Raw genomic sequence first — 12,449 nt, 5'->3', positions numbered from 1 at the left:
TGTTAAAAACAAATCATACACTTTAAAATCACAAAAGTTATTTACTAGAATGTACATCATCATGGCCCTTCCATGGCATCAAAGCTGAATCGTGTTGCATTTCTTTTCTGTAGCATCTTGGTTTTCTAAGTTAAGTATTGCAACATTGACATGAACTGTTCCTACTTGACCAAGGGTGATGGGTAAAAAATTAACATACTCTCCCATAAACTGCATGACAGTGGGAAAGTAAATGTCATACTTTCAATCGGCTGAAACATTGGCCGACATATTTAAGCAGCACCTTCCGACTGTAACTTCTCAAACGTATCACATGAGTAGCAGATGCATATGAAGAATCCATTAATTGTATGAATAGGTTATGCAATATTGATTAACGTGGCTGAAAGTAGGGCGTGTGGAATTTGGCACTCAAAAAAAGTGAACTGGGTACATTCAATTTAATTTGTATCCATTGCAGATTTGAGCTTCATACTGTGTGATGGTACTCACTGGTTGTCTTGCTGTTCACATTGATGCTAGCGTACTCTTTGCAATCGCTTAGAAAAGGTGGGAATTAAGCATGATTTTTTTTTTTATTCCACAGAGAATGGAGACCACCTGAACGGCATACGCCAGAGGATGCAGAATGCAGAAAGAAAGAACCATGATCTTCTCAGAGACTTGAATAATACCCTTGGGAAACTGTCTTCAATTCCCAGTGGTAAGTGCTAATGGGCCATGGCTTTTATCCATCACGTTTCATAGGTTTGTCTATAGTGTATTTCTGCATGTCTTGTTATTTATTAACAGATGAAGGCTGCCCTTAGACTTTCACCCACAATTGAAGGGGTGATAACTTATGTCAGATGTGAATTTTATATTTTTTCTCCTTCTCATTCATTTGTGGCAGACAGATGTGCAAGAAATCTTTGACGCATTAGTGAATCCATTCATTTTCAGGCTGCTGCTATTGACTGTATATTACACATACAAATCATACATACCAGTAGTTATTCTTTTTATCGTATTTCTCCATATCTTGTATGCAGAGAAAGTTCAGTTTAGAGTGTGTGGCAAACGGGGCTAGTCATTTGTGGTTTGTTACAGCTTTAGGGCTCGATTTACAAAAGTAATCTGAGACAAAATCCTAACTTTACGATTTTTGGTATTCACAAAGGGCATTTAGGAGTAGGAAAGTTAGGATTTTGTCTCAGTCAAACTTAAGGTCTAGTCTTAAGTTTAACTTAAGTAAAACTTAAGTTTAACTGAAACAAAATCGTAACTTTACTTCGTCTAAATGCCCTTTATGAATACCAAAAGTCATAAAGTTAGGATTTTGTCTCAGATTACTTTTGTGAATCTGGCCCATTTTCCCAAGGGTATGGGGGTCTGGCGAACAGGTGCATAACACGTTCTTGGTTTCTAGAATTACTTGTGTAATTGTTTTTGCTCCTTTTAATTGAAGATCTCTGATGGCAAAGCTTACAAACAGGGTAGAAAACAGCAGTCTCAATACAAGAAGTATCTGATCTTCCACACGCTTGACATTAACAGTGAACAAACCCTCTACCTTCGTAGAAGATTGCTTGTGGAGAATCAAAACGTCTTTGTTTTAATAACTATATGGTCTGCGGACACACACTGATGAATACATTTCAATTTGTTATGGATTTCTGGTGTGATTTTTGGCACTCATTTGTGAATAGAGGCTAATCCTATTATATATTTTGGAACTCGAGGGATTATCTCCTAAGAGAGCATGGGTGCTTACGCAGCACTATGCAATTTTGTGCTCAATCGTAGGCATTCTTAGTGGTAAGTAAATTGATACAAAGCTTTGTGTTGTCTTGTGCCAGGTGTGTGTGCATGAAGAACCTTAGTAAATAACCCCTCCATTAGAAAGTTATCTAGTAGAATATACCAAGAAGAATAGGACGCTGGTAACTGATTGAGAGGTCCTAGTTAGAAATCCCTAAGGCCAACATCCTGGATAGTAAAGGACAGTAAAGGGACCTTAAAACATTTAGGGCCTGATTTAGAAGTCGTGGAGGGGAACACCCTGTCACAAATGTGACGGATATCCCGTTCGCCGTATTACGATCACATGCTACCCTATGGGGATCATAATGCGGCGGACTGGTTATCTGTCGCATTTGTGACAGCGTATTCCCTCTGCCGACTCCTAAATCAGGCCCTTAACTCTATTGTATTTTGAAGTAGCTGATTATTGATTGTGCATTGCTGAAGGATTGATCATACACGCAAATCCATATGAGAATAGGATCATAATTTAGGTTGCATATTGTATTTGAGCACATTTACCCCACAGGTAAATTTGCTGCATAATGAATATCCATCTGAACTAAATAGGTCATATCATTCCAGTGTGAGCTTTTTTTTTTTTTTTTTTAAATCAGAACTATGCTTCATATGGGCACACAATTGCAAGGGTTAGTAGTCTGGTTCTAGTATCTTAATGCTATATCTTCTTGCTGTTGACTTAGCATATAGGAAGCCCATACAGGAAGTGTGAAGAGTAGTGTATTTTGTACCTATCTCTATGCATACCACACATAGCTTACATCATGAAATTCTTTTTAGAGTTGGAAAAGCAACCAGCGATCTTAATTTGCTAGTTTACCCTGGCGAATGCTCCCTGTGGGTGAGTGCATGAGTATGTCTTGGAGCCTTTGGTCATGAAGTTAGCTGTTCCTTTATTAAAGTCTTCTTAAACTGGAATGGCAGGTGATCAAATATCACCAGAATATGATGGCTCCTGACAAAGGACTTATTTCTGGTGCACATGTGTAATGTTGCGCTACTGTGGAGTGGTACAGCTTACTATCTTTTTGACTTAAAATTCAGCAGTGGAAGCTGGTCTACATGTCACTAGCAAGTGCCATCCCTTCATGGTTTTCTGATGCTTTTCATCTCCCCTACAGGTGTCAGTTCTGGTACGAAAGCTTGTTCATATTTATAGTGTACATGTAGCGCTTTATAGTGATTGAGGTCAAATCGTAGTTTTAAAGTGCTGCTTAGCCTGAAATTAACTAATACATTAAATGAAAGTCAGGTGCTTCTACAACTTCAGTGTCATATGTGGCTGACCTTGAATCACAACAAAAATCCTTTTGAACTTCTGGCATTTCGTAGACCGATATTTTGTAACCAGCATATTCCTTTATCATGGGGAGAATAGTACACAAGCCGTGAACAGGATTGATACATGCCCTATCACTTGCTGTCTTTTACATACATCACAGTTCCTGTATCCGGTTGCACTGTGCGGGTGTTAGTATTTCCAATACTGATCCAGTCCTGGCGTGACATCATTTTCACCAACCAGGGATTGGTTTATTTATATATATGCCCCCAATCTACTTATGTTCCATCTGTTTGACATGAGGACCGAGTTCCTAGTACTTATCAGGGGGGGAAAGGATCACTTGTCCTGCATAACTCTGGGTATGCTGTGACTGTTCCGAATCGTCCCAATATTAACCCTCATGCACGTGCTGGTAAAGGTGTGGTATAAAGCGGTATATCTTTTTGTCCGCCGTCCCTCGCACGTGAGTGCATAATCATTGGGTTGTTTTTTGTCATGCAACCTCCATCCAGGAGGCATTACCCATTGTTAAAAACAGTAGTGATTAGTGATTGTGAAAAAGTGATGGCTAAAATTGTCTCTCTTAATCAGAAAAATTATTTATTCGTTCTGTATATGGAGGCAATGGTTAAAAATTTTTAAGGAGGTGAACACGAGTTATTATGACTCGTACACACTAAGTGAAGTACAAGGTCGACATGTTTCAGCCCTTCTATATGCCTGATAGGTCATGTGGGCTTTCTTCAGGACCGTGGAGTGAACTAGAGACCTCTCACGTCTCTAGTGGTGATAAGAAAATTCAGAGGAGCATAGCTTTATGTAGCTCCTTAAGAGGTCAAAAAGTACCTGCAAAAAAACAACATAGAGGACAGGGGTAAGGGTAAGGGAAAACATATAAGACTTTCACACTGGTTGGATGGACCAGGAACATATAAAACGCATATTATGCGCAGCAACTAAAAAATGGCAATACTTAGCACTGACTTCCCCACTTAAAGAATAGGGTCAACTCACTCATAATTGGCAAAATAGTTCTCATATTTCATTGTTTTTCATGATTGGTAGGCATTTAGATTCAGTTGTTTCAAAGTTTCATGCTTCAAATGCATTCATGCGATTATATTATTTTAAAGGTGTATTATTTTAAAGGTGTAATTTTCATTCACACGTTCCTTTTGCAGCAGGCATTATGTCTCCTTTGACTGCCTGCTCATGGTACTATTGATCGTAAAGATGGTAAGTTTTTGGACGTTTTCTATGGGGTGACACGAAGTTGATGAGTGTCTAGAATCTGTTAGTATAATCTATTGTGTAGCGTTCGCTTGCATTCTTTTTCTACACGCGTTCGTTTCTCAGCTGGCATTCTGTTTTCTACAACAGCGTTTTACTATTGTGCTGTAAGCCGCCTTCTGGATTTCAGATAACAGATTTGGCAAGTTGATAGATGGTTTCTATGGAGTGACACGGGGTCGAAAACTGTCTTAGTTCAGACGCATTGGTGTAATTAATTTTACCGCATTCATTCACATAATTGTTTCTCACGTGTATATTTTACAACAGGCATTCTGTTTCAATTAACTGCGTTTTTTGCGCTGCATGCCGACTTCTGAAGTTCGCCCTCGGGAATAAACTTCCATATCTGTACATAGAAAGAATTGAAAAAGTTCTCTTTGGAACGCATACATCCTTACAGCCACAAAGACTATAAGCCTAACAATAGTGCGTCCAATAACAGTACCAATAGTGAATCTTCAACTGATGGCTCTGACTGGAGTGGTGATGATTTCTCTAATAATCATCGAGGGAGGTTTCGTAACAAAAGAGGGAACCGACGTGGCCGCAATTACTGGCGTACACCACAGTTTGCAATGAATCCACCAATGATGCCATTCCCCCCGTTCAATCCTCACTTCCAAGGTTGGGTAGACCCATACTATCAAGGTCCTCCACACCAAATGCAACAACAGATGAGGGGCAATTACCAACAGGGACCGCCTTTTTTAGGGAGAGGCCAGAACAGTCGAGGCCCAAAACAAAAAGGAATAACTTGGCAGGATCAAACACGCCAGGTCCAGACCAGGAGTGTCACCCGGGGGAAAGCAGGAACCAACACAACTCCCTCATCATAAATCTTACAGATAAGGTACTGACAAAAGACCAAGAGGAAGTACTCAATAAAGGTCTGGGATACGTCCCAACACCTAATTTGGACACCTTCAAGATGAAATGCGAAATTGCTGAATTCTGCAGGAAGCTGAAACTCAAAGCCTTCTTCGGTAACCAACCTATACAACCCTCAGATGGAGATACTACCTTAAGGAAGAAATCGACTTTCTGTCCTTTAAACACACAAGTACCCATAGAGATTGTGACGTTTGAACAGGCCGTCATGAAGGAAATAGACGGACTAAAAGAGAACACAAAGAAACCATTTCAAAACCTTTCTCGAGCAGAACAACAGGCATTGAGAGAACTAAAAGACGATGAAAATCTCGTCATAAAACAAGCAGACAAAGGGGGTGGAGTAGTACTCCTCTCAAAAGAAGGGTACGATCAACAATGCAAAGAACTACTTTCGGACCAGAAGTTCTACAAGAAAATAGATGTAGATCCAACACCCAGAATACAGAAAACAATATCACTAATGGTGACAGAAGCAGAGACGAACAATTGGATCTCAACAAAAGAAGCACAATTCCTAGAGACTAACAACCCTAGAACACCCTATTTCTACTCGCTCCCTAAAATACATAAACCACGTACACCACCACCTGGAAGGCCCATCGTTTCAGGAATAGGTTCGGTCCTTGAACCATTGTCACAGTTTGCGGATTACTTTCTCAAACCCATAGTTCAAAGGACCCCTACCTACCTGAAGGACACAAGGGACCTCCTGAATCTGCTCCAAGACTTTTCATACTCGGAAAACAACATGATACTTGTAGGAATGGATGTAGAGAGCCTCTACACAAGCCTACCTCAAGAAAAAACTTTGGAAACACTCGAGACCATAGTCTTTAACATTGACTGGGAACATAAGACCCCCAGACATTTTGTCCTCGAATGTTGTAGGCTTGCCTTGACTGAGAATTATTTTAAATATGAAGACACCCTGTTTCAACAATGTCATGGAACTTCCATGGGAAGTACGTTTGCGCCGAGTGTGGCGGGGCTCTACGTGAGCCAATTTGAAGAAACACATGTAAATAATCCAGTTAACCCTTTTCAACAACATATTTTGTTTTGGCCTCGATATATCGATGATGTTATACTCATCTGGCAAGGAGACATGTCCAGTCTGATCAACTTCCATACATGGATCAATACCCGGGACCAATGGCTAAAATTTACCTACACAGCAAATAAAAAACAACTTGATTTTCTGGACATCACTATCTACTCTGAAGGTTCGACCTTGCAAACCAAAACATACTCAAAACCGACTTCTAAAAACAGCTTACTCTCCTACCAGAGTTTTCATCCTAAACCCCTGAGGGAAAACCTTCCATTCAGCCAATTTTTAAGACTACGACGTAATTGTAGCAAGCTAAAGGAGTACAAAGAACAAGCCAATGAGTTAAGCGAAAAATTGGTAGAAAGACATTACCCTAAGAGAATTGTTGATAAATGCAAAAAAAGAGCCCGCAATCAACAAAGAGAAAATCTCATGGTGTCTATACCAAATGAACCAGAAGTTGACATCACCACCTGCGTGACCACATATGGCCCAGCAAGCAACAAACTAAAAAAGATAATCAATAAGAACTGGAGGATTTTAACTTCAGCCGACATTCACTGGCCCAAACCTCGTTTTGCCAACAAAAGAACCCATAATCTCAAAGATATTCTGGTCCATACCAGACCCCGGCTCAGAAAACAACTAACCACAGTGAAATCACCACTGGACATGAGCCCAGTAATGGGCCATTTCCCTTGTGGAACCTGTTCTGTATGTCCCCTTACAAAAGTGACCAAAGACATACAACTACTCCCTGATTTCAATTGGAGAATTTTACATCACACTAACTGCAACACAAGTCATGCCATATATATGATAACTTGCCCTTGTAAAAAAAACTATATAGGCATGACTTGCAGGAAAGTTAAGCAACGAATTTGTGAGCATCGCAGCAATGTGAAATGTAAAAAGGCGACCACAAAGATGTCAAGTCACTACCTAGAAGCCGGCCACACTGTGAAAGATCTGCAATGGGTTATTCTAGAGACACTGCACAATAAAGACCACAATGCAGAGAGAATTCTCTTTGAAAAAGAGCAACGGTGGGTGAATAGACTCCACACTGATGTTAACGGTCTGAACGATAATATCCCATGGGGCTCAATTTATAATGGATGATGTCAATTTTTATTAAGGTTTGCCTATCTCTATCCAACCTTAAATCAGCACCTTTTTTTAAATCATCCTTGAGGCTATAAATGATTACCTCGAATTATTAAATCTGCCTACAACCATTCTAAAGATCTAGATTAAGTGTCAACTCCACCGGAAAGTAACAACTATGGTCTTTCCTCTATCTCCATTGCACCACCACCAACAAAAGCACTACCCCGGAAATGCCTCTGGTAATCCGGGACAGAGGTGGCAGAGTCAGCACAAGCAGTGTATGGAGAGCCAGAGGTACCACGAGGAGCACAACGCGGTGAAACTGTAAAGTATAACAAACCTACAACACAAAGTTCTGATAGTATGTTTACTGTTTTAGTGTGCCTCCCTGACCCACCCTGAAACCGATGAGGCTCATTGTAGTCAAGAACGGAGGTATGTTGATATACTATGTACAGATATGGAAGTTTATTCCCGAGGGCGAACTTCAGAAGTCGGCATGCAGCGCAAAAAACGCAGTTAATTGAAACAGAATGCCTGTTGTAAAATATACACGTGAGAAACAATTATGTGAATGAATGCGGTAAAATTAATTACACCAATGCGTCTGAACTAAGACAGTTTTCGACCCCGTGTCACTCCATAGAAACCATCTATCAACTTGCCAAATCTGTTATCTGAAATCCAGAAGGCGGCTTACAGCACAATAGTAAAACGCTGTTGTAGAAAACAGAATGCCAGCTGAGAAACGAACGCGTGTAGAAAAAGAATGCAAGCGAACGCTATACAATAGATTATACTAACAGATTCTAGACACTCATCAACTTCGTGTCACCCCATAGAAAACGTCCAAAAACTTACCATCTTTACGATCAATAGTACCATGAGCAGGCAGTCAAAGGAGACATAATGCCTGCTGCAAAAGGAACGTGTGAATGAAAATTACACCTTTAAAATAATACACCTTTAAAATAATATAATCGCATGAATGCATTTGAAGCATGAAACTTTGAAACAACTGAATCTAAATGCCTACCAATCATGAAAAACAATGAAATATGAGAACTATTTTGCCAATTATGAGTGAGTTGACCCTATTCTTTAAGTGGGGAAGTCAGTGCTAAGTATTGCCATTTTTTAGTTGCTGCGCATAATATGCGTTTTATATGTTCCTGGTCCATCCAACCAGTGTGAAAGTCTTATATGTTTTCCCTTACCCTTACCCCTGTCCTCTATGTTGTTTTTTTGCAGGTACTTTTTGACCTCTTAAGGAGCTACATAAAGCTATGCTCCTCTGAATTTTCTTATCACCACTAGAGACGTGAGAGGTCTCTAGTTCACTCCACGGTCCTGAAGAAAGCCCACATGACCTATCAGGCATATAGAAGGGCTGAAACATGTCGACCTTGTACTTCACTTAGTGTGTACGAGTCATAATAACTCGTGTTCACCTCCTTAACATTTTTTAACCATTGCCTCCATATACAGAACGAATAAATAATTTTTCTGATTAAGAGAGACAATTTTAGCCATCACTTTTTCACAATCACTAATCACTACTGTTTTTAACAATGGGTAATGCCTCCTGGATGGAGGTTGCATGACAAAAAACAACCCAATGATTATGCACTCACGTGCGAGGGACGGCGGACAAAAAGATATACCGCTTTATACCACACCTTTACCAGCACGTGCATGAGGGTTAATATTGGGACAATTCGGAACAGTCACAGCATACCCAGAGTTATGCAGGACAAGTGATCCTTTCCCCCCCTGATAAGTACAGTTAACCAAAGGAAATTGGTAGGATCACAAATTCCTTCTTCCCTCCACATTGATACAGACCGAGTTCCTAGATCATTATTCTCTGCAAAGTACAGATAGATTGAGCCGCTATGACAGGAATGACTATTTAACCTCTCTATTTTTGATCACTCATACATTGTGATCTATATTAGACTGAGTTTGTCGTCAACTTATGTGGACGCCTAGTGTTTAGGATTAGCATGTCCTGGGCGCACCCTTAAATACTCGCTGTTTTTTGCCCCGACGAAGTCCCCTTGGGGACGAAACGCGTTGGCTGAGGCCTTTTAACGATTTCTAATAATAAAGGAACTTTTTTCAAATCACCTCATTGCTACTGACTTTCTTTGGTGCACCATCCCTCACCTATGCAACTTGGTATCTGCCCAGACAGTGGAGCTTCTGTGCGGTTAGCCCCGGATGTGATTTGCACAACCATTTGAACTTTTCCTACTACGAAATTTGAATGCGAACCTTGGTCAGCCACATTTTTCTTTTCTTTTCATTCAACAAAAAATGCACATTGGGAGTACCACTTTTCTGGAAGTGAGTGTATGAAAAGGTTCAGTTCTCCGCCCATCATCTACTTGTGTTTGCTATGTTTGCCCTAAGTTGGCAGGGTATGCCCAGATGTGGGTCCCTTGCTCACTTTACCAATGGATTCAAGCTCGCCTGGCTGATGAGGAGTGTTACCCCGAAACCGGTCCCAGGAAGTTTGTTTGCGGTCCAGGTCTCACCTGGATCGGCAGTTCGGGCTGGACTGTTACCATGAGGCACAGGGTCAAGACTGATTTGCATATAGCTGGGTCTGAACTGGGGTGGTAAAGTGAGATAAAGACCAGTGATGGATTCAACCCATATTTGTGACTGGGGGTGAGTGTCTGAAAAGTTTCAGCGAGCCGTCCATCATCTCCTTGTGTTTACGTTTCTGGAGGTATATCTATTATTTTTGGGCAATAGATGTTACCGGCTGTATCAGAAATAAAGATTGTCAGAAATGCCTTGGCAATACAGCGGCTCACAAGTTTACACTACAATATAGCGTGAAAACTGCCCACGATTTAGAGTAACAAGCAGGAATTCACGCTTTCCAGGTGCCTTGCAAAGGTGTGGTAAAGCCACTGATGATTCAGGCCTGTATAACATTAAATGCTGTTTTAGGTGTTAGAGTTTGTGTGCTCACCAATGACTCCTGTATGTTCCCTAAGATGAATTATATCACAGTGTAAGGAGCAACCAGTGCCCAATGTTTGTGGTGACTTATCCCTTTGGCTGACCCTACATTACGGGAAACATCCTTTACAACAGAACCGTTACAACGCGGTACCGTTACAACGCAGGATTTACAACGAAAGTCGTTACAACGACTATCGCTGGAGGGCGCTCTAGGATAGGGGATAGTTTTACTATCCAACACCTTCCCTAGTATCCACGGGGACTGGAGTTGGAATAGTAAATTAAACTATTCACTATCCAGCGCCCCCCAACGCAAGTCATTGTAACAACTTGCGTTGTTAAACTGTTGTATCTTATGTCTTCCTGCTGCTCAGCTAGAATGCATGTGATGTGGAATGTTGGATGAATGGAATGTTAGAGGTTTGTGAATGTCAGTTGGGTGAGGGCTGAGGAGCAGGACAGCTGCTCCTGATGGGGTTATCATTTTATCTTATTAACATCTTAACTTACATAAAGTAACTTACTTAATCTACATGGAAGTACCAGCATCTTTCTGATTACATCATAAACCTGCGTCGTAAAGGTACACGTTGTAACGGTACGCATTGTACCGTCATACATCCCTACATTACAATAGTTATTCTTTGATTGAGAGTGTCATGTCAATATGTTATAATCAGGTACCACATCTATCCACTTAAAATTGAAGAATGAATTTTCTAAACTGGTGTCCATGGTACTTACAACTGACAGTGGTCCTTTGTTATTTAATTAAGATGATTAATATGTGTTTGAAATTGGTAGCACTGTAACATGTTGAAATCAAGATTTTGAAAAATGTTGCAGCACAGGCATGGATACAGTCAGGAAATCATGTATGGAGGCGTGGACACAGAAAGAAAAATGTATCAGAGAAGTGTGGCTCAATCATTCGAGCGGCAGACCCTGATGCAGAGGTCTAGCCTGGGACCAGAGTTCAATTCCCCACCTCGGCGGGTCTTGGGCTCAAAATTCCACGGACCTGATAATTCTCGCCTCGGTGCCTATTCCAATCATGGAGTCCCACTCTGCAACTCTGGGCAATAGCTTGCTTAATCTCCACAACGGCCCCCACAACGCTAAGGATGCCTGGCCTCTACCTTGGTGGTGCCCAGGAGTGGACGCCTCACAGGGAAATCCAGGATGGGTTCCACAGCGGTATTCGTACAAGTTCCTTGAGACCCTTGCGGGTGAGTAGTGCGCTATACAAGTATCAATTTACATTTAGAGAGAAAAATATTGGGAGACAGACACTGGGAGAGACACACTTGGAAATAGGGATACTGTGCATGACGCTATCATTGTTTTACAAGGAGTAGAGGACAATGGAAGGGAAGTATATTAAGAGACAACTGATGACACAACCGCACACAGGTCTTTTAAGGTATAGAAACTGGCTGCGAGAAACAACAAGACCTGGGAGACGTGGATACAGAGACACACAAGCACTGGGAGGCATGGGTCCTGGATACAATTGACAATGAAAACCACGTGCAGGGCCTTATCATGAGTACAGTGGTCCTCAGAACTGCTGTACTTGTGGTGGCGGTCCGACCACTGCCTTCACTGTGAGTTCTCCTGTAGTATTCTCAGTGTGGCCACGAGAATGCCAGCTTAACCGGGATCATGGATCCCGCTGCACCGACGGACTGCAACAGGCCTCAATAAGCTGGTGGTGCCGATGCCGGCACAGCAGAGCAAATTACGAGTTGCCATTCCACAGCTGATTTCATGGTGGTGAGCCCATCATGAAAAGGGTTTCAGAGAGGCAACTGAGGGGGCCCTATCAAGGCCCCATGCCGATTCAGGACCTGGGGGTGTATGCGGGGGGAGAGGGCTCATCTTGTGCTCCTTTGGAATTGCACCCCCATTCCTGCACGGTGTGCCACAGCGGGCAGGAACGCGCTGCAAGCATTGTCACTGCAGGGGTCTGCTCTTCGGTCTCTCCTAGAGCTTTAGACAGCCACCACCAAGAGACCAAGGCAGCCCTGTCTGCAG

The 12,449-nt window shown here is 41.7% G+C and overlaps 1 protein-coding gene across 7 annotated transcripts in view; it reads left to right on the top strand.

Moving 5' to 3' along the window:
- LAMA2 (laminin subunit alpha 2) overlaps positions 1–12,449 on the top strand; it is a 3,858,378-nt gene that overhangs the window by 3,325,423 nt on the left and 520,506 nt on the right. For all 7 annotated transcript variants that reach the window (XM_086927001.1, XM_086926997.1, XM_086927002.1 and 4 more), the window contains one exon: positions 587–703. In XM_086927001.1, the coding sequence (XP_086783127.1) occupies positions 587–703 (117 nt within the window). The remainder of the gene's footprint in view (positions 1–586; positions 704–12,449) is intronic.

This window comes from Lissotriton vulgaris, chromosome 6, assembly GCF_964263255.1.
Source record: "Lissotriton vulgaris chromosome 6, aLisVul1.2, whole genome shotgun sequence".
NCBI classification, from domain to species: Eukaryota; Metazoa; Chordata; class Amphibia; order Caudata; family Salamandridae; genus Lissotriton; species Lissotriton vulgaris.
The sequence above is the reverse complement of the archived record's forward strand: the minus strand, read 5'-3'. Positions and strand labels throughout refer to the sequence as shown.